At 41.1% G+C, this 27,033-nt stretch overlaps 2 protein-coding genes and 1 long non-coding RNA gene across 8 annotated transcripts; all 3 read left to right on the forward strand.

Moving 5' to 3' along the window:
• LOC119479278 (ribosome-binding protein 1-like) lies at positions 1 to 15,065 on the forward strand. 6 transcript variants are annotated; one of them, XM_037754675.1, is made up of 10 exons: positions 1 to 158; positions 326 to 391; positions 461 to 547; positions 1,266 to 1,564; positions 1,763 to 2,008; positions 5,448 to 5,602; positions 10,216 to 10,353; positions 10,384 to 10,489; positions 10,523 to 10,751; positions 14,854 to 15,065. In XM_037754675.1, exons 1-10 carry the CDS (start codon positions 65 to 67, stop codon positions 14,946 to 14,948), a joined length of 1,515 nt encoding a protein of 504 aa, XP_037610603.1. In that variant the 5' UTR covers positions 1 to 64; the 3' UTR covers positions 14,949 to 15,065. The 6 variants fall into 6 exon arrangements, with proteins under 6 accessions (XP_037610603.1, XP_037610606.1, XP_037610604.1 ...); XM_037754678.1 differs by having other exon boundaries at positions 10,216 to 10,294; positions 10,421 to 10,489; XM_037754676.1 differs by having other exon boundaries at positions 10,216 to 10,270; positions 10,307 to 10,489.
• A 2,418-nt stretch (positions 15,066 to 17,483) lies between these two features.
• LOC119479536 lies at positions 17,484 to 20,179 on the forward strand. The gene is made up of 4 exons (XR_005204696.1): positions 17,484 to 17,670; positions 19,154 to 19,249; positions 19,352 to 19,651; positions 19,818 to 20,179. It is a non-coding gene; the product is annotated as an uncharacterized LOC119479536 (long non-coding RNA).
• A 2,379-nt stretch (positions 20,180 to 22,558) lies between these two features.
• Positions 22,559 to 26,040, forward strand: LOC119480056. Its single transcript, XM_037756135.1, has 4 exons — positions 22,559 to 22,961; positions 24,033 to 24,401; positions 24,968 to 25,092; positions 25,192 to 26,040. The coding sequence occupies exons 1-4, from the start codon at positions 22,886 to 22,888 to the stop codon at positions 25,351 to 25,353; spliced, it is 732 nt and encodes a 243-aa protein (XP_037612063.1). The 5' UTR covers positions 22,559 to 22,885; the 3' UTR covers positions 25,354 to 26,040.
• The last annotated feature ends 993 nt before the right edge of the window (positions 26,041 to 27,033 follow it).

Raw genomic sequence — 27,033 nt, forward strand, 5'->3', positions numbered from 1 at the left:
CCAATTAGAGCTGATCAGCAACAGCTGTTCCACCTGCATGATGGGAGGTATTTATTAAACTTGCATGTGGCACTGGCAGAACTTTTTCCTGGTGACTGGAGCGATGGGATCTGTCTGGGCCTTGCTTATTTGTGTGCTGACTGCTTGGCTTGCCAAAGGTATTTTATGTTCCTTCTGTTTGAAGCTTTTATGTAAGAAATTGGTAGTGGAGTGTAGCAAATGTAAGAGTAAGGTTAATTACTCAAGTCCTGAAAATGTCCACAAGTTTGTGACTATGTGCCATTAAACAGAAGTTTGATTAACAGCAACTGCACTGTCCATATAGGCTTTTGTTTGCCGGTTGGTGGGACAAATGAAAGACGTGAAAATGGACAGCAGAGAAGAATAACGGGTAAGAATATTAGTAACAATCTTTCCGGAGCTGCTTTCTGACACTAACTTAGTTTCTTTGGTACAACAGATCTGTTTCCCAATGAGGTCTCCATACAGAAGGCCCTTGCACTTTTCCAGTCAATGGAGTCCATGTTAGAGGGAGATGCTAAAGAAGGTGAGCAGGTCCTGTTAAACCCTACTGGAAAAATGCAAGTTTGTGTTGAGCCTTTAGGATTATTGGCATCACAGTTTTCATTAATGCTTTATCTGGCTTTGGGTACTGGGATTTCAACAGAATTTCTGTCTAATTAAAGCTACATTGACCATACAATGTCAGGTATACTGCTGCTGTTGTCTATTTAAAATCATGCACACAATTATATTATATTATAGTATACTTACATACTATGACATCACGGATGCAGTGAGAGCTCAATATCCTATCAATAATCAAGTTGTAATAAAACCAAATTATTTTAAAGGGGAACAATGCTATTTTTCAAGATGTATACATGTTATTCCTATATGCTCTAACACAGTCCAAAAATATTAGTAAACATGAACAACTACCAAATCAAAAACTAGAGTGCTAAAACTCAAACTTGTGATGTCATAGGGTAAGTCTGGAGCTGCTCCATGGAGCAGTTTCAGACTTTATACCCTTTATACCTTATACCCATCACAAGTTTGAGATTTACTTCTCTGGAGTCTGGTCACCTTTTAAGTTTTTTGGGGCAAATCTAAGTTAAGTCTGAGAGCAAGTCTCACATACAAGTTTTTACTTGAAAGTCTCTTTAGCAGTGAATTGTCACAGCACTGTAAAAGTCTTAAGAACTTGGAACATCACTCAATTTATTTAAATTCTCAATTGTTTATTAATCAAATTCTTTCAGTGCAACTGGAAACCAATGAAGTGGAAGCTGAGGCATCAGTTGGCCAACTGAAACATCCTCTGAACAGCATTGGCAAGAAGAACCAGACGGCCGGCGAAGGCGGCATTGGCAAAAACAACCAGACGGCTGGCGAAGGCGGCATTGACAAAAAGAACCAGACGGCCGGCAGGGCCAGCGCCAGCCAGGAGATCCATATGAGCAGCAGCAGTGGCCCTGAGAGCCAGACGGCCGGAGGCATTAGCAAGGAAAACCTGATGGCCAGCGGCATTGGCCAGGGGAACCAGACGACCAGCGGCGGTGGCATTGACCAGAGGAACCAGATGCCCAGCAGCGGTGGCATTGGCCAGGGGAACCAGACGCCCAGCGGCGGTGGCATTGGCCAGAGGAACCAGACGCCCAGCGGCGGTGGCATTGGCCAGGGGAACCAGACTACCAGCGGCAGTGGCCAGGAGAACCAAGCGGCCAGCGGCAGTGGCCAGGGGAACCAGACGGCCGGCGGCATTGGCCAGGGGAACCAGACGACCGGCGGCATTGGCCAGGGGAACCAGACGACCGGCGGCATTGGCCCTGGCAAGAAGAACCAGACGGCCGGCGACAGCGGCCATGGCAAGGAAAATCAGAAGGCCGGCGACAGTGGCCCTGGCAAGGAGAACCAGACGGCTGGCGACAGCGGCCATGGCAAGGAAAATCAGAAGGCCGGCGGCAGTGGCCAGAAGAACCAGACTGACGGCGACAGCCTCAGGTCTCACACGGTCACATTGAGTGTCCATTAAAAAGTAGGGAATGGGTGTGAGGAACCATGCAAGAGTATATTTTGCATATAGGATGTTTCTGCATGTACCTGCTTTTATTCATCTGCTTTAAATAAAACTCTCAACTGATATCATATATTTGTCTCCTTATTTCTCCTGTGGTGGGATCTGACATGGGATTCGATTAGTCTGCATTCGTCCATAACGAAGCCTGTGTGCTGTGTCTTCTCCCTGTAGACATGAGGGAGCCAGTGTTTGAGTTCATCCGGCCTCCAGTGTACCACCCTCCACAGGTCAAATACCCTCATCGACAGCCCCTACGCTACATGGACAGATACAGAGATGGAGAGGAGCACACCTATGGAATATATTGATCATGAGAGACACACACACACAGAGTTGAGAAAACAGGTGTATTTCCTTGCAAATGTGTAGTCATGCTTGGCATATTTATGTTAATGAAATTAAAGCATTTTTCAACTGTGCTGTTCTGTTTATATCTGCTATGGAGGTTATGTTTTTTGGTCCTGTTGGATCGAATGTCTGTTTTTTTTAGTTGGAAATAGACAGCAGGATATTTGAAACATTTGTTTGGATACAATGTTTCACCATCATACACCCTCGCTCAGGTGACCTAGTTGGGGATGTCGATCCCAGCAGCATCGGCCCATGGATCACCCTTCCTGATCTATAGCCATCTCGAGGCCTTCTCAGCAGCCTCTGTGGTGGACTTCGTGGCTTTTTTTCTTCGCAGCTCTAGAGAAGTTGGGTGTGCACTCTGCAGAGTGAGCGGCCTGCGAAGCCTCTGCATCCTACCTCGATGGGCTCACAGTGAGCTCACATTGATTACTAGTGGAGAATAAGCTCCAGAGTCATATTTGTCGAACTGCCAAAAGTGAAATTTTGGACTTAAAGGTACAGGGTGTAGGATTTGGCGACATTTAATGGTGTGGTTGCAGATTGCCAGATCCTCCCTTTCCAAGACTGTGGTAATGTGAGCTGCCGAGCGCAAAACCGCAATAACGCCGTTCACCTCGCTCAGAGGTCATCCTTACCGTAATAACACTACTTTAGGAGCAACGGAAGTCAGACGGCGGCTGGCGGTACGACGGTTTTGCACTCTGCAGCTCATGTTACCGCAGTTTCACAAGCGTGTCGGAGAACTACGGTGGCATTCAGGTAATGTGAAAACACAGAAGGCTCTCCCTAGAGCCAGTGTTTGGTTTGTCCGTTCTGGGCTACTGTAGAAACATGGCGGAGTCTGTGAAGAGGACCCGCTCCCTGTGTAGATATAAAGGGCTCATTCTAAGCTAAATGAAAACACAACGACTCTTAGTTTCAGGAGATTATACACTAATGAAAATATAGCGATGAATACTATATTCCATATCCGCTAACAGATCCCCCAAAATGCTACACACTGCAGAGCCTACATGTGGTCACTTAAGACCTGTTTTTATTATCCTTGGAAGAGAGATACGTACAAACCCAGGATCTAGAATCCAAATTTTAAAATTGGGAGATGGTGCATCTCTCTGGCAAATGTGTTCCAAGAATATTTTTCACCATTGCCATGTGGCTACAGATCCTAATGCAGAAGAGACATTTTTGAACTTCCTGTCTCATGCACTACTGTCAGGATATAGTGACCATTTTATAAAAATAACTTATTTTTTTTATCATATTTGCTCAAATTCTACCTACTGCTGCTTTAAATAAATGTAGTACAGTAAAAATTTAAGTTCTGTAAATTAAAAATGAAAAGTAAATTGGTTTAGCCAGACGTTTCCTTCTTGTACAGAGTCTTGTGTGTGTACGTTGGGGTGGGATTGTTCATTTTTTTTCTAGTCGCCATCCTCCCAAATACAGCCTTTATTGTCTCAAGAGGAGGGATATCTTCCATTTGACCCTTTTTATGGAGCTTTCTAATTGTTTGGACCTACTTTGAGATATTTAATATTACTGTATGATTGCTCTTCAACATACATCCAAAACAAGTAATATGAAATACATAGCACATTCTCTGAGTTTTATGATCTGATAAATTGAATCACGTTTGTTTGTCACAGGAAGGGCTGAATCTCAGCTACCAGAGAGAGCCAATTAGAGCTGATCAGCAACAGCTGTTCCACCTGCATGATGGGAGGTATTTATTAAACTTGCATGTGGCATTGGCAGAACTTTTTCCTGGTGACTGGAGCGATGGGATCTGTCTGGGCCTTGCTTATTTGTGTGCTGACTGCTTGGCTTACCAAAGGTATTTTATGTTCCTTCTGTTTGAAGCTTTTATGTAAGAAATTGGTAGTGGAGTGTAGCAAATGTAAGAGTAAGGTTAATTACTCAAGTCCTGAAAATGTCCACAAGTTTGTGACTATGTGCCATTAAACAGCAGTTTGATTAACAGCAACTGCACTGTCCATATAGGCTTTTGTTTGCCGGTTGGTGGGACAAATGAAAGACGTGAAAATGGACAGCAGAGGAGAATAACGGGTAAGAATATTAGTAACAATCTTTCCGGAGCTGCTTTCTGACACTAACTTAGTTTCTTTGGTACAACAGATCTGTTTCCCGATGAGGTCTCCATACAGAAGGCCCTTGCTCTTTTCCAGTCAATGGAGTCCATGTTAGAGGGAGATGCTAAAGAAGGTGAGCAGGTCCTGTTAAACCCTACTGGAAAAATGCAAGTTTGTGTTGAGCCTTTAGGATTATTGGCATCACAGTTTTCATTAATGCTTTATCTGGCTTTGGGTACTGGGATTTCAACAGAATTTCTGTCTAATTAAAGCTACATTGACCATACAATGTCAGGTATACCGCTGCTGTTGTCTATTTAAAATCATGCACACAATTATATTATAGTATACTTACATACTATGACATCACGGATGCAGTGAGAGCTCAATATCCTATCAATAATCAAGTTGTAATAAAACCAAATTATTTTAAAGGGGAACAATGCTATTTTTCAAGATGTATACATGTTATTCCTATATGCTCTAACACAGTCCAAAAATATTAGTAAACATGAACAACTACCAAATCAAAAACTAGAGTGCTAAAACTCAAACTTGTGATGTCATAGGGTAAGTCTGGAGCTGCTCCATGGAGCAGTTTCAGACTTTATACCCTTTATACCTTATACCCATCACAAGTTTGAGATTTACTTCTCTGGAGTCTGGTCACCTTTTAAGTCTTTTGGGGCAAATCTAAGTTAAGTCTGAGAGCAAGTCTCACATACAAGTTTTTGCTTGAAAGTCTCTTTAGCAGTGAATTGTCACAGCACTGTAAAAGTCTTAAGAACTTGGAACATCACTCAATTTATTTAAATTCTCAATTGTTTATTAATCAAATTCTTTCAGTGCAACTGGAAACTAATGAAGTGGAAGCTGAGGCATCAGTTGGCCAACTGAAACATCCTCTGAACAGCATTGGCAAGAAGAACCAGACGGCCGGCGAAGGCAGCATTGGCAAAAACAACCAGACGGCTGGCGAAGGCGGCATTGACAAAAAGAACCAGACGGCCGGCAGGGCCAGCGTCAGCCAGGAGATCCATATGAGCAGCAGCAGTGGCCCTGAGAGCCAGACATTTTTGAACTTCTTCTGTTGTTGAAATGACAGATTTAGAGGATTGTAAACCCTAGGAGGACGTATGTGCTCTTGTAGTTCGACATTGATACTCAATAGTTAGGTCAACATGCCTGCTCTTCTATACATTGTTGAAACCAAAAAACAAAGTTTTCTTTCTTCAAATTTTGTTCATTCTCTTCCCATGAGGAGAATCCTACATTATTATTATTATTATTATTACAGACAACACTTTCTTCTAAATTGTCTGGCTCATTGATACAAGTTTGAACCAATGTTGAATACCCCTACGGACTGAATGAGTAGTTGAACTGGTGGTGTCCAGCAGATTCATGCTAGTTTTTCAGCATGTTTCAGACTGATTGTCTGGTGCAGTCTGCATTGACAATGATAGACGTCAAAGGCTATCCAACTTTCCAGGATTCTCTAAGTAGCATAGGTATTAAGTAGTCAACAACAACAAAGTGCAGGGCTGGCTCTAGCCCTTTTGGTGCCCTGGCGAAATTCAGATTTGGAGCCCCCACCCTGGTGTCTGATATTGTTGGCCAAGTGTTTAGTCGGTTTCACTACAATTTACACTTTTATCGCAGATGAAAAAGTGAGTAAGAGGGTTACAGGGGTGAAAAGTGTATTTCTTTCTTTATTTGTTCATTTTCTACCTCACTGTAGAAAATGAGAAAGGACTTTAAAAAAAATATATTACTTTTTTTAGAGGACAACCAGTGCCCCCAAGAAGGTTGCGCCCTACATGACTGCCTATTATGGCCTATGCCAAGGGTCAGCAACCTTCAGCTCCGGAGCCTCAGCGTCTCTTTAGCCCCTCTCCAGTGGCTCCTTGTGGATTTATAAAAATGGAAATAAATAACTGTTTATTGTTTACATTTTTCATTTGTATTTATCATTGTTGTAGGTCTATGGTACGACAGAACGACGAAGTATGAGGGCCACATTGAGGACAAAAAAAAAAATCTGAGATTTCGAGAATAAAGTCATATTACGAAAAAAAAAAAGTCAAAAGTTCATGAGAAAAAAAGTTGTAATATTATGAGAATAAAGTCAAAAGGTTAAGAGAAGAAAAGTCGTATTATGAGAATAAAGTCAATATTATAAAGTAGTTATTTTCTTTTTTTCCTGTAATGTTATGATTTTATTCTCGTAAAATTACGACTTTATTCTCATAAAGTTATGGCTTTATTCTCGTAATATTACGACTTTTTTCTCGTAAAGTTATGGCTTTATGCTCGTAATATTACGACGTTTTTTTCTCATCAAATTATGACTTTATTCTGGAAATCTCAGATGTTTTTTCCCTCATTGTGGCCCTAATACTCCGTCGCACATTTGCACTTTGGTCCTCACTGCATTAGACTTATATACGATATACTTAGATTATAAACTGTGTTACCTTCATCACAATGCTCAAATGTTTTGCAGCTCCAGACAGATTTTATTATTTTTTTTGACTAAAATGGCTCTTTCGATAGGAAAGGTTGCCGACCCCTGGCCTATGCGTTAAGCTGGCCCTGACACAGTGTTGAGGTTTGGCTCCAGTCTTGAATGGCTATATGTTGTGCAGACCACCAGGTGTCACTGTGCCTGCAGCTTCGCAACAAAAAGAAAGAAAGCCCCAAAGCTTTAAGGCTTCATCCACCCATCACTACACAATAGAGGTTGGTGAGCTCACATAAATCCCAGCACAGCTCTGCACTCCTTCAATCTGAGTAGGTCAAATCAGCCGCAAGAACTGCAAAACACCTGTGTGGATGTACAGGGCTATAATATCTATAATAATATATTTTACAAGGTGATAATACATTATATCTTTAGCCATGCTAGCAGCATGCGTCTCTCAACAGCTATTAGATGGATTGCTATTAAATTTGCTTCACATATCCAAAGTCCACGGAGGATAATTCTAATGACTTTATGACCCTCTGATATCTCCTTTAAAGTTTCAGTAGGCAGAATGGTTTTGGCCTCATTTGGGCAAAAATTCCAAAATAACTTTTCAGCATAATTCAAGTGTTCTGAGAGACTTCTGCACCTCCTCATGGCTGTTTTCCGGCTTTAAAAAATCTCACCCATGACGGGAGACTTTGGCCAATCAGAGGTCATTTCAGAGAGAGAGCGTTCCTATTGGCTGTTCATTCAACGGAGGCAGCTGTTAACCACTCGCAAACTCCGACCAAACGGTCAAACTAGGCAGCGCTGATCATATTATCAATATTCTGTTACTGTAATGCCTATTTCTTGCCTCAAATGTTTTCAGAATCATCTTGTAGTGCACTGTTTAGCTGTAAAATGAGAAAGTTTGCTCCAGCTGGTGGGCGGTGCTTGGTATTTCCTCAACTGATCTCAATACAAATGTTCTCATTTTACAGCTGAACAGTACACTACAAGATGATTCTGAAAACAGTAGAGGCGAGAAATAGGCATTACAGTAACAGAACATTGATTCATATTTGATCAGCGCTGCCTAGTTTGACCGTTTGATCAGAGTTTGCGAGTGATTGACAGCTGCTCAGAGACGGCAAGGCTCCAGATCAGCTCTGATTGGTTGTTTTCCTCCGGCCTGGGAAATCTTGCAGATGCCACAGAGGACACAGAGGCACATGATTTTTTTCTTGTCTCAGATTACCTGTCTCATGCACTACTGTCAGGATATAGTGACCATTTTATAAAAATAACTTATTTTTTTTATCATATTTGCTCAAATTCTACCTACTGCTGCTTTAAATAAATGTAGTACAGTAAAAATACAATATTTAAGTTCTGTAAATTAAAAATGAAAAGTAAATTGGTTTAGCCAGACGTTTCCTTCTTGTACAGAGTCTTGTGTGTGTACGTTGGGGTGGGATTGTTCATTTTTTTTCTAGTCGCCATCCTCCCAAATACAGCCTTTATTGTCTCAAGAGGAGGGATATCTTCCATTTGACCCTTTTTATGGAGCTTTCTAATTGTTTGGACCTACTTTGAGATATTTAATATTACTGTATGATTGCTCTTCAACATACATCCAAAACAAGTAATATGAAATACATAGCACATTCTCTGAGTTTTATGATCTGATAAATTGAATCACGTTTGTTTGTCACAGGAAGGGCTGAATCTCAGCTACCAGAGAGAGCCAATTAGAGCTGATCAGCAACAGCTGTTCCACCTGCATGATGGGAGGTATTTATTAAACTTGCATGTGGCACTGGCAGAACTTTTTCCTGGTGACTGGAGCGATGGGATCTGTCTGGGCCTTGCTTATTTGTGTGCTGATTGCTTGGCTTGCCAAAGGTATTTTATGTTCCTTCTGTTTGAAGCTTTTATGTAAGAAATTGGTAGTGGAGTGTAGCAAATGTAAGAGTAAGGTTAATTACTCAAGTCCTGAAAATGTCCACAAGTTTGTGACTATGTGCCAACAAACAGCAGTTTGATTAACAGCAACTGCACTGTCCATATAGGCTTTTGTTTGCCGGTTGGTGGGACAAATGAAAGACGTGAAAATGGACAGCAGAGAAGAATAACGGGTAAGAATATTAGTAACAATCTTTCCGGAGCTGCTTTCTGACACTAACTTAGTTTCTTTGGTACAACAGATCTGTTTCCCGATGAGGTCTCCATACAGAAGGCCCTTGCTCTTTTCCAGTCAATGGAGTCCATGTTAGAGGGAGATGCTAAAGAAGGTGAGCAGGTCCTGTTAAACCCTACTGGAAAAATGCAAGTTTGTGTTGAGCCTTTAGGATTATTGGCATCACAGTTTTCATTAATGCTTTATCTGGCTTTGGGTACTGGGATTTCAACAGAATTTCTGTCTAATTAAAGCTACATTGACCATACAATGTCAGGTATACCGCTGCTGTTGTCTATTTAAAATCATGCACACAATTATATTATAGTATACTTACATACTATGACATCACGGATGCAGTGAGAGCTCAATATCCTATCAATAATCAAGTTGTAATAAAACCAAATTATTTTAAAGGGGAACAACGCTATTTTTCAAGATGTATACATGTTATTCCTATATGCTCTAACACAGTCCAAAAATATTAGTAAACATGAACAACTACCAAATCAAAAACTAGAGTGCTAAAACTCAAACTTGTGATGTCATAGGGTAAGTCTGGAGCTGCTCCATGGAGCAGTTTCGGACTTTATACCCTTTATACCTTATACCCATCACAAGTTTGAGATTTACTTCTCTGGAGTCTGGTCACCTTTTAAGTCTTTTGGGGCAAATCTAAGTTAAGTCTGAGAGCAAGTCTCACATACAAGTTTTTGCTTGAAAGTCTCTTTAGCAGTGAATTGTCACAGCACTGTAAAAGTCTTAAGAACTTGGAACATCACTCAATTTATTTAAATTCTCAATTGTTTATTAATCAAATTCTTTCAGTGCAACTGGAAACCAATGAAGTGGAAGCTGAGGCATCAGTTGGCCAACTGAAACATCCTCTGAACAGCATTGGCAAGAAGAACCAGACGGCCGGCGAAGGCGGCATTGGCAAAAACAACCAGACGGCTGGCGAAGGCGGCATTGGCAAAAACAACCAGACAGCCGGCAGGGCCAGCGCCAGCCAGGAGATCCATATGAGCAGCAGCAGTGGCCCTGAGAGCCAGACGGCCGGAGGCAGTGGCATTGGCAAGGAAAACCTGATGGCCAGCGGCATTGGCCAGGGGAACCAGACGACCAGCGGCGGTGGCATTGGCCAGAGGAACCAGACGCCCAGCGGCCGTGGCATTGGCCAGGGGAACCAGACTACCAGCGGCAGTGGCCAGGAGAACCAGGCGGCCAGCGGCATTGGCCAGGGGAACCAGAAGACCGGCGGCATTGGCCAGGGGAATCAGACGACCGGCGGCACTGGCAAGGAGAATCAGTCGGCTAGCAGTGGCAAGGCGAACCAGTTGGCTAGCAGCGGCAGTGGCCAGGAGACCCACACAGCCGCCAACGGCGGCCCTGGCAAGGAGAACCAGACGGCCGGCGACAGCGGCCCTGGCCAGAAGAACCAGACTGACGGCGACAGCCTCAGGGTCAAGAGGAACCTGGCTGCCAACGACAGCCTCAGGGACAGCGTGGACAGCGTTAAGGGAGCTGTTCATAAAGCCACAGAGAGGACACCTGAAGGTGATGCAGCAGATGTGGCAAAAGCGGTTAGAAATGGAGTTGCACATCAGGGTCTCACACGGTCACATTGAGTGTCCATTAAAAAGTAGGGAATGGGTGTGAGGAACCATGCAAGAGTATATTTTGCATATAGGATGTTTCTGCATGTACCTGCTTTTATTCATCTGCTTTAAATAAAACTCTCAACTGATATCATATATTTGTCTCCATATTTCTCCTGTGGTGGGATCTGACATGGGATTCGATTAGTCTGCATTCGTCCATAACGAAGCCTGTGTGCTGTGTCTTCTCCCTGTAGACATGAGGGAGCCAGTGTTTGAGTTCATCCGGCCTCCAGTGTACCACCCTCCACAGGTCAAATACCCTCATCGACAGCCCCTACGCTACATGGACAGATACAGAGATGGAGAGGAGCACACCTATGGAATATATTGATCATGAGAGACACACACACACAGAGTTGAGAAAACAGGTGTATTTCCTTGCAAATGTGTAGTCATGCTTGGCATATTTATGTTAATGAAATTAAAGCATTTTTCAACTGTGCTGTTCTGTTTATATCTGCTACGGAGGTTATGTTTTTTGGTCCTGTTGGATCGAATGTCTGTTTTTTTTTTAGTTGGAAATAGACAGCAGGATATTTGAAACATTTGTTTGGATACAATGTTTCACCATCATACACCCTCGCTCAGGTGACCCAGTTGGGGATGTCGATCCCAGCAGCATCGGCCCATGGATCACCCTTCCTGATCTATAGCCATCTCGAGGCCTTCTCAGCAGCCTCTGTGGTGGATTTCGTGGCTTTTTTTCTTCGCAGCTCTAGAGAAGTTGGGTGTGCACTCTGCAGAGTGAGCGGCCTGCGAAGCCTCTGCATCCTACCTCGATGGGCTCACAGCGAGCTCACATTGATTACTAGTGGAGAATAAGCTCCAGAGTCATATTTGTCGAACTGCCAAAAGTGAAATTTTGGACTTAAAGGTACAGGGTGTAGGATTTGGCGACATTTAATGGTGTGGTTGCAGATTGCCAGATCCTCCCTTTCCAAGACTGTGGTAATGTGAGCTGCCGAGCGCAAAACCGCAATAACGCCGTTCACCTCGCTCAGAGGTCATCCTTACCGTAATAACACTACTTTAGGAGCAACGGAAGTCAGACGGCGGCTGGCGGTACGACGGTTTTGCACTCTGCAGCTCATGTTACCGCAGTTTCACAAGCGTGTCGGAGAACTACGGTGGCATTCAGGTAATGTGAAAACACAGAAGGCTCTCCCTAGAGCCAGTGTTTGATTTGTCCGTTCTGGGCTACTGTAGAAACATGGCGGAGTCTGTGAAGAGGACCTGCTCCCTGTGTAGATATAAAGGGCTCATTCTAAGCTAAATGAAAACACAACGACTCTTAGTTTCAGGAGATTATACACTAATGAAAATATAGCGATGAATACTATATTCCATATCTGCTAACAGATCCCCCAAAATGCTACACACTGCAGAGCCTACATGTGGTCACTTAAGACCTGTTTTTATTATCCTTGGAAGAGAGATACGTACAAACCCAGGATCTAGAATCCAAATTTTAAAATTGGGAGATGGTGCATCTCTCTGGCAAATGTGTTCCAAGAATATTTTTCACCATTGCCATGTGGCTACAGATCCTAATGCAGAAGAGACATTTTTGAACTTCCTGTCTCATGCACTACTGTCAGGATATAGTGACCATTTTATAAAAATAACTTATTTTTTTTATCATATTTGCTCAAATTCTACCTACTGCTGCTTTAAATAAATGTAGTACAGTAAAAATTTAAGTTCTGTAAATTAAAAATGAAAAGTAAATTGGTTTAGCCAGACGTTTCCTTCTTGTACAGAGTCTTGTGTGTGTACGTTGGGGTGGGATTGTTCATTTTTTTTCTAGTCGCCATCCTCCCAAATACAGCCTTTATTGTCTCAAGAGGAGGAATATCTTCCATTTGACCCTTTTTATGGAGCTTTCTAATTGTTTGGACCTACTTTGAGATATTTAATATTACTGTATGATTGCTCTTCAACATACATCCAAAACAAGTAATATGAAATACATAGCACATTCTCTGAGTTTTATGATCTGATAAATTGAATCACATTTGTTTGTCACAGGAAGGGCTGAATCTCAGCTACCAGAGAGAGCCAATTAGAGCTGATCAGCAACAGCTGTTCCACCTGCATGATGGGAGGTATTTATTAAACTTGCATGTGGCACTGGCAGAACTTTTTCCTGGTGACTGGAGCGATGGGATCTGTCTGGGCCTTGCTTATTTGTGTGCTGACTGCTTGGCTTACCAAAGGTATTTTATGTTCCTTCTGTTTGAAGCTTTTATGTAAGAAATTGGTAGTGGAGTGTAGCAAATGTAAGAGTAAGGTTAATTACTCAAGTCCTGAAAATGTCCACAAGTTTGTGACTATGTGCCATCAAACAGCAGTTTGATTAACAGCAACTGCACTGTCCATAGGCTTTTGTTTGCCGGTTGGTGGGACAAATGAAAGACGTGAAAATGGACAGCAGAGAAGAATAACGGGTAAGAATATTAGTAACAATCTTTCCGGAGCTGCTTTTTGACACTAACTTAGTTTCTTTGGTACAACAGATCTGTTTCCCGATGAGGTCTCCATACAGAAGGCCCTTGCACTTTTCCAGTCAATGGAGTCCATGTTAGAGGGAGCTGCTAAAGAAGGTGAGCAGGTCCTGTTAAACAAAAAAAAAATGCAAGTTTGTGTTGAGCCTTTAGGATTATTGGCATCACAGTTTTCATTAATGCTTTATCTGGCTTTGGGTACTGGGATTTCAACAGAATTTCTGTCTAATTAAAGCTACATTGACCATACAATGTCAGGTATACCGCTGCTGTTGTCTATTTAAAATCATGCACACAATTATATTATAGTATACTTACATACTATGACATCACGGATGCAGTGAGAGCTCAATATCCTATCAATAATCAAGTTGTAATAAAACCAAATTATTTTAAAGGGGAACAACGCTATTTTTCAAGATGTATACATGTTATTCCTATATGCTCTAACACAGTCCAAAAATATTAGTAAACATGAACAACTACCAAATCAAAAACTAGAGTGCTAAAACTCAAACTTGTGATGTCATAGGGTAAGTCTGGAGCTGCTCCATGGAGCAGTTTCGGACTTTATACCCTTTATACCTTATACCCATCACAAGTTTGAGATTTACTTCTCTGGAGTCTGGTCACCTTAAGTCTTTTGGGGCAAATCTAAGTTAAGTCTGAGAGCAAGTCTCACATACAAGTTTTTGCTTGAAAGTCTCTTTAGCAGTGAATTGTCACAGCACTGTAAAAGTCTTAAGAACTTGGAACATCACTCAATTTATTTAAATTCTCAATTGTTTATTAATCAAATTCTTTCAGTGCAACTGGAAACCAATGAAGTGGAAGCTGAGGCATCAGTTGGCCAACTGAAACATCCTCTGAACAGCATTGGCAAGAAGAACCAGACGGCCGGCGAAGGCGGCATTGGCAAAAACAACCAGACGGCTGGCGAAGGCGGCATTGGCAAAAAGAACCAGACGGCCGGCAGGGCCAGCGCCAGCCAGGAGATCCATATGAGCAGCAGCAGTGGCCCTGAGAGCCAGACGGCTGGAGGCAGTGGCATTGGCAAGGAAAACCTGATGGCCAGCGGCATTGGCCAGGGGAACCAGACGACCAGCGGCAGTGGCATTGGCCAGAGGAACCAGACGCCCAGCGGCGGTGGCATTGGCCAGGGGAACCAGACGACTGGCGGCATTGGCCAGGGGAACCAGACGACCGGCGGCACTGGCAAGGCGAACCAGTTGGCTAGCAGTGGCCAGGAGACCCACACAGCCGCCAATGACGGCCCTGGCAAAGAGAACCAGACGGCCGGCGACAGCGGCCCTGGCAAGGAGAACCAGACGGCCAGCGGCCGTGGCAAGGAAAATCAGAAGGCAGTGGCCAGAAGAACCAGACTGACGGCGACAGCCTCAGGGTCAAGAGGAACCTGGCTGCCAACGACAGCCTCAGGGACAGCGTGGACAGCGTTAAGGGAGCTGTTCATAAAGCCACAGAGGACACCTGAAGGTGATGCAGCAGATGTGGCAAAAGCAGTTAGAAATGGAGTTGCATTTGGTCTTGGAACCCCAGAACTGATCACAAACCTCACTGTGTCCACATCAGGGTCTCACACGGTCACATTGAGTGTCCATTAAAAAGTAGGGAATGGATGTGAGGAACCATGCAAGAGTATATTTTGCATATAGGATGTTTCTGCATGTACCTGCTTTTATGCATCTGCTTTAAATAAAACTCTTAACTGATATCATATATTTGTCTCCTTATTTCTCCTGTGGTGGGATCTGACATGGGATTCGATTAGTCTGCATTCGTCCATCTTCCATGTTGTGTTTTATGCAACAAGCATGTATTTGTCCAGATCCACCACACAAATATATCCCTGGGATACATTCAGATTAGAAGGCTTTTTTTACCTAATACCCAATACCAAGGGTACGTTCCAAAGCTCTTAATTTTCATTTCCTCGCTCGATCCTCGCTTGAACCGGAAGTTGTTCTGGTGCGCCATTTTGAAGACCGTTCCAAAGCCCTTATTTGTGCATGGAGGATCGAGGATCGAGGAGGCTTGCCGGAGGAGCTATGAGCGAGGATACACCAGTGTATCCTCCACGGAAGTCTTTTACCGACCGACACGCCCCCTTATTGGATATCAGTCACTGATTGGACGCTGCTGCCGATCAGACTGATCTGATAACTTTACCTCTCAACATCACTGGAGTTTCATACCTGAGTGAAAACAGATCACAGATTAAACGTTTTATAGTTTAGTTGTCTTCTGATTCACTATCTAGTTATAATCTGTGTTAACTGAAGCTCTGAACAGCAGCAGAAGGACCTGCAGTATCTCTCCTTCACACACCGTCAGTGAAGCAGCCTGACACTGAGAGGGGTTTATAAAACCTGAGAAACTGACTTAAAATAACTTTATTTATTTATTTATTAGAATGATTTTTCTTTTCATGATCTGTTATTTCCCCCGTTAACTTTTATTAATGATACTATTAAAGTCAGAGAGAAAAGGAGAGTCTGTCTGTCAGCAACAAACACCTTTTACATCATTTATCCTCATTTCCATTCAGTCACATGAGGCTGATAATTCCTGAACGTCGGGTTTGATATGAGTTATATCATTTACATTTTCCCTTTAGCCTAATAAATAATATCCAGTGTTTAAAAAAACACCGTAGTCATATTCTGGGTTATGAAATAATGAGCTCACAATCAGAATATCAATAACTACAGATGCTAATAATGAATAAATAATATAAAGTTATTGTGCCAGTAGAGATGGTTCCTGAGCCTCTAAGCAGTCCACAGTAGAAATACAGGCTGCAGCTTGCACTTGTCTTTATTAGTATTAGTACAGTTCAGACACAAACAGCTGTTAAAGTTGACTGACAGCTGATCCAGATGTGATCAGCTGCTGCTGTCATCAGAAACGGACGTCGCTTCACGTGACGCTTCAGAGGAAACGACCGTCCCATGTCGCTTAAATCGTATTTCCTCGTTTCCTCTCTCCTCGCATGGTTTCCTTGCGTCTCTCCATGCTTCCCTGGTGGGAGGGACTAAGACGCAAGGATGAGACGCAAGTGAGGGAAACAGGGATGCAATTAAGAGCTTTGGCATGCACCCCAAGTCATGGTTCACATGTTGTGAAATAACGGACGTTTGTTACCTTTGGGGATTCCGAGGATTTCTGTCAGTTCCTATTGCCAACAGTGAGCAGTCTGCTGGCAGCATTAATACTGGTACTGACCTGACTTGACTTGCATTCCTGCTTTTGATTTGTTTACTATTGTGGCCCACGTGAAGTGACACGTGGAATAAATGAGGATACATTACAAATTGAAAGGGACAATGATGTAACTGTGACCATTGTCATACAACCGATGTGGAAATAAATTCTTAAACTCTCTGCCAGAAAGCAAAAATAAGTGTATTTCCCATAATGGCAAACCATTTCTGGCAGAGAGACAAACAGACCTCCAAAATACACTGCTCAAAAAATTAAGCGAACACTTAATCATCACAGTATGACACCAAGTCAGTTAAACTTCAGGGGTATCAATCTGTCCATTTAGGAAGCACAAATGATTGTGAATCACTTTCACCTGCATTGGTGCAAATGAAAGTGACAACAGGTGCAATGGAGAGGCAACAGCAAGGCAACCCCCAAAAAGGGAATGGTTCTGCATGTGGTGGTCACAGACAGTTGCTCTCTCCTTATCCTTCCTGACTGATTCTTCTCTAGTTTTGTGTTCTTATAGAATATAATTTAGCTTTTTTTCTACTAATCTGCTCATTCACCCATTTGGTAATAGTATTGAGGTCAATGCGTATGATTCTCTCTCAGCTCTACTTAAAATTGTTCATTCCTTCTTCATGGGATTATCTGCTGCAGACATCTCACCTGAACTATCTTCATCATCAGAGCAAAAGAGTTTGTTGTTGATGATAATGGAATCTGGGCAAAAAGCCGAGTTGTTTACACGCCATGCTGTGGTGCCAGCAAGGCGTCTTACTTTCAGTTAAAAAAACAGTTTCAAATGTGAAAGTATTTACATGCTATTTGTTCCCAAACAACAACCAAATTATGTTTTCATGGGACGTATCTGTGTACTCATATTTGACCTTTGACCCCCATTTGGAGAAACATTTCTCTCATTTCCCTCTCTGTCACGTTCCCTTCTTCCCGTTCCTTTAACCATTTCCTCTCTGCAGGCTTTCTTCAGTTTCACATTTTCACCAACTGTATATTCTATCGGCATGCAGGCGTGGCGTGGCGTGGCATGTGGGTCGAAAGCTGTTGTTCAGGATCATTTCCTAATACTCACATCGGAGAGAAGCACTCTTTGAGGTAAGTACCTCTCTTTTTCTGTGTGTATATAAAAGTGTGTGTGTTTATTTGCTTTTCTGCACTTGAGAAGTTACTAAGTCAGAAGCTCAGAAGCTCATTCATGGTTTTATAAGTGTATGAGTAATTGATCCAAATTGGTTACTATGCAGAGTCTAGTGGTGTAACATGTATTTATGTGTTTTATACTGGTAAAAGTATGTGTTGCAAAAGTCCAAATAAAGGTCCTCCATTCAAAATCTTCTTTAACCCCTTCCCATTCCGACTTGTTTCTTTTAGAGGGGGTAGGGGTGGGGGACAGGGGATGTTTAGGGGTAGATAAAAATTCAACAGTATGTGTCACATAGAAGTGGTGTACATCATCTGAAAGCTGGGAACCTGAAGATGAATTTGAGATGCATTTCAGCACTGTGTGTCACGTTGTTCTAGTCATGAATAAGAAATAAATAATTGAAAGTGAAAGTGTATAAGGGCTTAGAACATGATGATATGAGTTTGTGGTGGTCATTCCCATGCTCACTTATGCCTCATAAATTGTTGCAGCAAATTTTGGGGTTGATACCATTTGGTGCTAAATTTAACCATTTTTTACCATTCAAGAATTGAGAAAAAAATTATTAATAATACCTCCAAAATACCACATTAAGACACCAACACCTTGAGGAACACCATAGAAAAAGCCCTGTTGTGATTTGGGATCAAAAACTTTTGACATTTTGGAGATTTCTGCAAGAATTGCATCTTTTCGGCGATTGAATGTCGAGCACTTGTGTTGTGTAAACTGCTCAGAAACCCCCTTATTGTCAATCTACCTAGGAAAGCCATCCATCCTCTGAATGCTCTAGGTCTCTAGTCTGATCCATCCATCCTCTGAATGCTCTAGGTCTCTAGTTTGTGGCTCTAAAGTTTCATTAGGCTGTGATTATCCTAGAGGTCACCACAGGTCATTTTATACAGTGAGGTCAAATTTTAAAAAATGGTCTCACTACAATGAAATGGCTCCTATGTGGACTAACATCATCACACATGAATACAGTTGGCCTCATTGGATCCACAACAGTCTCAGCTTTACAGTGATACCCAATTTATGTAATTCCAAGACTATTTAGGGACCCCAGTATGCAGAAATATTCAAATACACCATTTTAGAATAGGTGAAAATAACACTTTTACACTACATGCAAGAAACTGCATGTGATTATCATAAAGTGGGCATGTCTGTAAATGGGAGACTCGTGGGTACCCATAGAACCTATTTTCATTCACATATCTGGAGGTCAGAGGTCAAAGGACCCCTGTAAAATTTGTCATGCTAGTTTTTCCTTACCCACTGCTTTTAGCTATCTGATTAAAATGTACCTACCTGACAGTTTCCCCAATCTTTAACACAGTATGACATTAGGTGAGCCTTGTTCTAATCTACCAGGCTGAGGCAGAACAGTACACAAGCCCTCCATTCTTAATATCCTTTATTTCTTTCTTCCAGTTCCTGAAGGCAGTGAAACTTCCAAGATGTCCTGCCTGTGGTTGTGTTTAAGTCTGCTTTTCACTGCTACTTTTCGACAAAGTGGAGCCGCATCAGGTATTTTATATTGCTTTTACCAGAAATAAATATGTTGTATATGGTAAATACATTATGAAGTAAAAAAAAAATAAATCCTATCATTTATTGCCCTTTTTTCAGATCCAAAATTGTCCCTGAATTGCAACGAAACAGTGGAAGTCGTAGCTGGAAATACGGTGACACTAAACTGCACTATAAAATCTTCCACGACAGAGAACTGTAAGGGTTTAAACTATATCTGGAATAACACACCAGGCAACAACCCTTGCAACAGTGACTTGAACGACTGCGAATGGGATAATGTGACTTATGTGTCGTTGACCATCTCAAATGTCACGCATGAGGAAAATTACACAGTTAAAATACATACAGACTGTGGTATGGCTAAATCATCTATCAGAGTACAAGTTATCCCTAATGGTGAGTAACTTCCGCTGTGTTAAAGTCTTTCAGCAAATGTATGTGAATGAATGTTTGTGTGCATTATTCTTATTATCAATTTCTATAAATTGAAAGTCTTGTTCAGACACACAGAACAAGTTGGATTTAATCCACATGTTAAGATAAGTATATTTTATCTTGCCAGGTGGACCCATTGATCTGCCCACCTATGGGACAGCCTCCTATATGACAACCGCCTATGTGACAGCCATTTTTGTCACCCTCATTGTTTTGGCCGTTTGGAACTGACAGAGGCAGAAAAATAAGGAAACCGAAAAATCGGGGAGGAAAAAACACAAAAGACAACAGTGACATGAACACTGAAGTCCCACTGACTGTCTGACAAATTCAGAAATTTGTGTTTCAGCATCTGTGTGTGTGTGTACTACCATATTTTTCAGAATTCTTTGAGGTCTTTGTACAGATTGATCCATGTATATACAATGATTTGATTTGATTAAAGCAGGGCCAAAGTTGGCCCGCCATCAGGTTTGATTTGGCCCGCCAGATGTTAGCAAATTCTTTTTTTTTTATTAAAAGACCCAACCGACTTTACTGTCTTTTGGAGGCTGTACCAGGCTTGGTTTTATGGTTAGAAGATAGTGGCATCATATGAAACTAGAAAACCTAAGGACTCCCTTAGTACCAATCATGTCATATTAGCTTGTCAGGAAGGAGGCTAACACTCTAAAGTTGGGTTAAATTTTGGCGAGGAAAAACTGTCATGGCCATTTTCAAAGGGGTCCTTTGACCTCTGACCTCAAGATATGTGGCTGAAAAGTCTCCCCTTTACAGACATGCCCTCTTTATAATAAACCCATGCAGTTTTGGGGAAAACATGCAGTTCTTTGAATGCAGTATACATGTGTTATTTTTGCCTATTCTAAAAATAGTGTATTTTAATATTTCTGCATACTGGGGTCCCTAAACAGTCTTGAAATGCATAAATTGCATAAATGAGCCCAATTGTATTCGGCAGGTAGGTTTTAAGGGGCTAACTATGTAAAACATATTCAATTAAGGGAACTTGGGATCCTAGTACCATTTTGCATCCTAACAATACAATACAATACAATACAATACAATATGTGTTTAATTTTGGCCCGTGGCCCTCCATTGAGTTCCAGTTTTGGCCCTCCAAGGGAAAAGTTTGGGCACCCTTGGATTAAAGGGACAAATACCGTATGTAGTTGTACTCCATAAGATCTGCAGACCATCCCCATTGGTGGTTGGTGGTGGATGGGTCACAACAAACACAAGACTTTGGTGTTCGTGTCCTGGGTGAAACTAAAAGTAACGTTGACCTTTTTTGTCACGTCAGTCAATAGTCACGTGACTCGTCGGTATCGTAAATCCCGTGATTCACATGAGTTTTTAGTCACGTGAGTTGTTAGTATCGTCAGTCCCATGAGTCCTTTGAGTCGCTAGTCAAGTGAGTCGTTAGTATCATCAGTACCATGAGTCACTAGTCAAGTGAGTCGTTAGTATTGTCAGTCCCATGAGTCGCTAGTCATGGGAGTCATTAGTATCATCAGTCCCATGAGTCCCATGAGTCCCGTGAGTCGTGTAATGGCAATTTTCATATCTGCAGTTGACAGTCCAACACCCCGAGGAGTAGGCCAAAGTTAACACTGTACCTTTAGATAATCTCGGGGCCTCACATGTTCAACCTTGTCACCATAAGCATTAAGACAGTGACCCGACAGTTTTGCCTTCTGTGACTGTAAACAACAGAGGGCTGAAGTACTTGTTATGTCTTGTGATGCTCTGTTGTCTGTTCTGTGCTGATGTAATGATACACTTTCTATCTTTCTCTTCTTTGCACTTATCTGTGTGTTATGCTTTAGTGTGTATAAATACTGACTACTCTTGTGTTCGGGGCTCACTTGCCAAAGCCCACTCAGGTGGCTGTGCTCGTGAGTCCATCTGCAGATGCTTTTCTAATTAATATATGCTTTTTTATTAAATTTACTTGAAAGACAAGTTGTTACCTTGGTTTGTGTCTTCTTTTAACAGAAACTGCCACCACAGTCGATCACGTGAGTCGTTAGTCACGTGAGTGGTTAGTATTGTCTGCCCCGTTAGTCACGTGAGTCGTTAGACATGTGAGTCGTTAGTCATGTGAGTCATTAGTATCGTCAGCCCCATGAGTCACGTCAGTCGCTAGTCACGGGAGTCATTAGTATTGTCAGCCCATGAGTCACGTCAGTCACTAGTCACGGGAGTCATTAGTATCGTCAGCCCATGAGTCACGTCAGTCGCTAGTCACGGGAGTCGCAGTCAGTGAAGTTAACATCAACCACGACCGTTTCCTAACCCTAACTAAGTGGTTGTGTTGCTTAAACCTAACTTCCTGTGAAAACGGAAGTTTATTTTGAAAGGACACTATGCATGTAACAAGCGTATATTGACACGGGTGTATGGTCCGCCCAAAAGTAATGCAAGAGGGGAACCCTGTGCATCGGTCTCCGATGCCAAGGGGCACTGATCAAGCGGCGATGTTTGACGAGTTTGGAGTGAGAATTATTCATCTCGTATTCTGAATAACTTTAGTGGATCATAACATATCGGGTATAAAATTAATCTGCATATGCTCCAGTTCAAAATAAGACCAAACTTTTCAATGGATGTCAGTTTTTTGAGCAAAATGTGGCCTGCAACAGACTTAGTAAGGCTTGTTTTGTTTTTTCAAAAATTGTGAATCACCGCAACCACGAGAGGCCCTTGAGCATACGTTAAGAAATGAGCACAGAAAATATCAGGCTGATGGGGTCCAGTAGTACGCGAGATTAGCCGTGGACAGACAGACAGATACACGCACACGTGACCGAACGCATGATCTCCCCACAGGCTTACGCCTGGCGGAGATAATAAACACAACAGTAGGAATCAAAGTAAATGTGTTATTGTGTCCTGTGAAAGGAGTGATTCTGGTATACTGGATATACTGTGTGTGTAGATAAGGGTGTAGGTTAACTCAGCCTCCGCACATGTGACATTTGTAGGTGGTGGAACATCTCTTCAAAACAAGTTTTTTCAGTAACAAGTGCTTCCGCGACTTGTTATGCAGCACAGAACACACACGCATAGCTGATAAACAACAAGTAACAAGAGTCAGTGTCACATTTCCTTTTTCACACCACATGTGACAGTAAGTCAGGCGGCTGCGTCTTGGTCTGTGGTAGCCCACCTGTCTGCAGCCCAGCTTGCGGGATGAAGGCCTACTGGTGGAACTGTGTGTTGGGATTACTCTGCATGCCTGCTGAGGTAATGCTCAGCACCTGGTCAGGTGAGTGTGCGTGAAAGAGAGAAATGATGGACATGTTTTTGGTTTAGGATGTGTTTATAAGTTGAGTCTGAGTCATCTTTTCCTGTTTGTTGCAGCCTCATCCTGTCTTTGCAGCGTATCTGAACTGATATATTAGCATTTAACTCTTGTACCTGGTCATAGTGAAGTTAGTTTTAGCTATTTTATATACAGTTACTGTACGTAGTACTGGCCCCCTGCAGTGGGTCACAAGATAAACCTAAGGGGTTGTGAAAGTATTAATGGTTCATGAAAGAAGAAAAAAACAAAGTTCTTCTATGTAAATTCATATTTTTTCTTTTTTTCAATGTTAGCTTTTTGTGAAATATTGGATAATGAAATATTGTTGGGCCTTGAACAATTATAGTAATGATACCAAATAAGAAGTATTTCATATCCATTTGACATGTGACATTGGTTTAATCTTTAACAAACATTGCATTTTATCAACTTATTATTTTTATGTAAAATATCTATCTAAAAAGTAACCAGTGGCTGTAACTGTCAGATAAATGTAGTGAAGTAAAAAGTACAATATTTCCCTCTGAAATGTTATGAAGTAGAAGAATAATAGTATGGAATGCCATTTAAGCCCATATTAAATAAATAGATAAATATGTCTATAAAAAAATGAATATGGCTATGAAATAAAAGTCCCAAGAAATAAATAAATCTGTATTTATTTTCACATCTATTTATATATTTATTGCTTCATTTATTTATTTCAGGATTTATTTCATAGCCATATTTATTGATTTCATATTCATTTATTTATTTATTTATTTAATATTGGCTTGAATGGCATTCCATATAAAAGTAGCATAACGTGGAAATACTCAAGTAAAGTACAAGTACCTCAAAGTTGTACATGTACATAGTTACTTTCCGCCACTGTCTGAAACTATGTTTTAGCTCACTTTATGAGTTCCCTTTGGTGTTTGAATTGATCATTCTATTAAGTTTCCCCTGTTATTATGACCTGCTTGTTACCTCCATACAGCAAATGGAGGCTTGAGGTGAGGCAGTCAGTAACAATCCATCTCTCCCTGACAGTTTCTCAAGATCCCCTGTCCATCTCTCTAATGAGAGTCAACTCATCAGCTGAGATCACATGCTCCGCGTCGCAGTCTGACCCCATTAGCTTGCAACTACACCGGCGATTTCACGGTTTTCAAAGGGACATTGTGTACCTGGCCTTGGACAAAGGACTAGTGACCAAGAATACTTCAACTCCAGAATTCGAAGGCCGAATTCACGTAGCTTCGGACCAGCAGATTGGGGAGGGCTATGGGGTCACCTTGCAGCTGTCTCTGCTGGGGCCGGAGGACACAGATGTGTATTACTGCAGCTGGAAATACTTCAATTCAGAGACAACGTCGTGTGAAACCCTGGCCAGCATTGGCACCATTATTATTGTCAGAGGTGAAAAGAACATTTGAGTTCAAACATACACACACTGCACATTCATATAAAAAAATAAAGGCTTTAAAGCCGCAGTTGGTAATTTTGAGCAAATCTGATAAAATGGTATTTTTATAAAGCTGTCACTATACCCTCACAGTAGTGCATGAGACAGATAATCTGTGAAAAAATCATGTTCCTTTGCCTCTTCCTAGTGCTCCTAATGGTATTTGCAAGACCTCAACATGCCCGAGGGAAAACAACCAATCTGAGCCGAGCAGTCTCTACAGCAGCTGTCAATCACTGCTCGCGAAACTCACAAACTCCGATCAAACAGTCAAACTAGGCAGCGCTGATCAATTTCTCTCAAACGTTTTCAGAAACATCTTGTAGTGTACTGTTTAGCTGTAAAATGAGAAAGTTTGTGACCATTGCAAGATTTCTTTCAAAGATTACCTATCTCATGCCCTACCGTCAGGATATTATGATCGTTTTATAAAAATACCTTTATCACATTTGCTCAAAGTTACCGACTGCAGCTTTAACAAAGCTTTTTGTCCTTATTTTAACTGTCTTCTTCCTCACAGAGAGAGATCCCCAGGAACACTGCAGGGGCCGCATTTTGGATCTCATCCTGATTGCCTTGAGCGTCACAGCATTCACTGTCACATTGCTCCTCCTCATCGGGGCACTGATTGTGAGAGGCAGACGAGTAAGTACTACTACTGTAAGCAGATGGATCTGCTCTCATAATCATGCAAAGGCAAGGCCACGGTGTTCCAATCAATATGTTTTCTTTGTGTTTCTACAGTTTAAAAAGAACTTCCGACCAGCCAGAGCTGTGAAACCAGCCAGAGCTGTGAAACCACCCAGACCTAACAGGCCTCAGCATGTCTGTCCTCAGCATGGAGATCAACATTACCCCTACTTAATCACATCTACAAATCCCTTGGATTTCAGGGGCATTCTGTAATTATATGAATCAATGCGTTGATGATGATAAGAGATGATTAATTGGAGCAGCTATTGTCAACTATACAGTAAATGTATCGCACAAAGGGTTTGCAACAGATGATTGAGATATATTTTGAGTCAGCGGCTCGCCTTCGTGCTCAACCCAGGAAAGGTGTATGACGCCTCACTCCGCTTTCCATTTCCTTTTCTATTCAAATTTGTGTTTTGTTTGCAGAAAAGTGATCGAGCTACCACATCCTGGCTGATGCGAGGTGTACAGGTGCGAGGCGTGTGAACAGTGTTGGTGAAGAAAAACTGCAGAGCAAGCATTTTTGTTATTCTGTATGGGCTTGATCTGTTGACATATGCAGCATGTTTATTCTAGGTGTTTCCTTTGTGTCTCATAAATAGTACAGATTGTCATTTTGTAATGGGTTATGTATGTATAATTGTGATGTGGTTTGTTTTTTTTTGTCTGATGGGTCTTACTTGTCTGTCTGTCTATGGTAACAGTATGTCTATTGTATGTGTACTTTTTCTCAAACTGAGCTGCCTATGGATGCAAAATGAATTTCAGTGCAAACTGACAATAAAGTTGTATCGTATCGTATCGTATCGTATAAATAGTGTCAACTTTGAAACAAATGTGACCCACAGTTTTCTGTCTGAATTGATATGTACATGATTAAATCTGAACTTTTTCCAATTTTGCTGTACCTTTGAAGATTCTTAAAATGCACAACATCCGGATGAAAAGTAAATCAACCTCAAAATGACATTTACATTATATTTCTTAGTATTGCATCATTCAGGATTCATGTCTTGATACTCTGATTTCTATCTTTGGGAGACAATTTACTTTCAACGGTAGGATACAATGCAGTTGTTGTAAATTAGGCTGGATTATCACATGACAAATAAATTCACACACAAACATAGGAAGATACATATTTGGTACTATATCTATAATATGATGATAATAATATCGTAGTTTGTTAAACAATTGGAATAAATTTGAAATGTCTAAATAATAATAATAATAATAATAATATTGATAATAATAATAATAAAAGTGTTACATATATATATAAAAAATGTCATGCTACTTTTTTTGGTTTATTTACAGAAGAACTTTTCAGCAGATGAAATTTACACAATTCATTTGATTAATATCTTAACAATATAAAAAGAATACATAAAATGATATGGCTTAAAAGAATCACCTTCTTTTATCTTTTTACTTTTTTTTCAATACTATATTTATTGTTTTTGTGTTCATTTTGAAACAACAAATCAAACATTCACAAACGTCCCCAATAATAACATTCTCGGTACAAAGAAACTTAACAAACCTAATATTAATATAAAATAAGCCAGTATAGATACAGGAAAAACATATTATATACAAAAAATAGATCAATAAATGAAAAGAATATACACAAGTCCAAAAAATGTAATTAAAAAAATTAAATTAAAAAGAACAAAATAAAATATATTTATATATATATATATACTTGTGTATATATTGTGTATATATATATATATTTTATTTTATTCTTTTTAATTTAATTTTTTATTATTATTAATATTATTATTAATATTATTATTTATTATTATTATTTAGACATTTCAAATTTATTCCAGTTGTTTAACAAACTCCGATTGTTTTTTCTTTTCTCTTTTTATTCATCTTTTCCTT

The sequence above is a fragment of the Sebastes umbrosus genome, chromosome 20, assembly GCF_015220745.1.
Source record: "Sebastes umbrosus isolate fSebUmb1 chromosome 20, fSebUmb1.pri, whole genome shotgun sequence".
NCBI lineage: Eukaryota > Metazoa > Chordata > Actinopteri > Perciformes > Sebastidae > Sebastes > Sebastes umbrosus.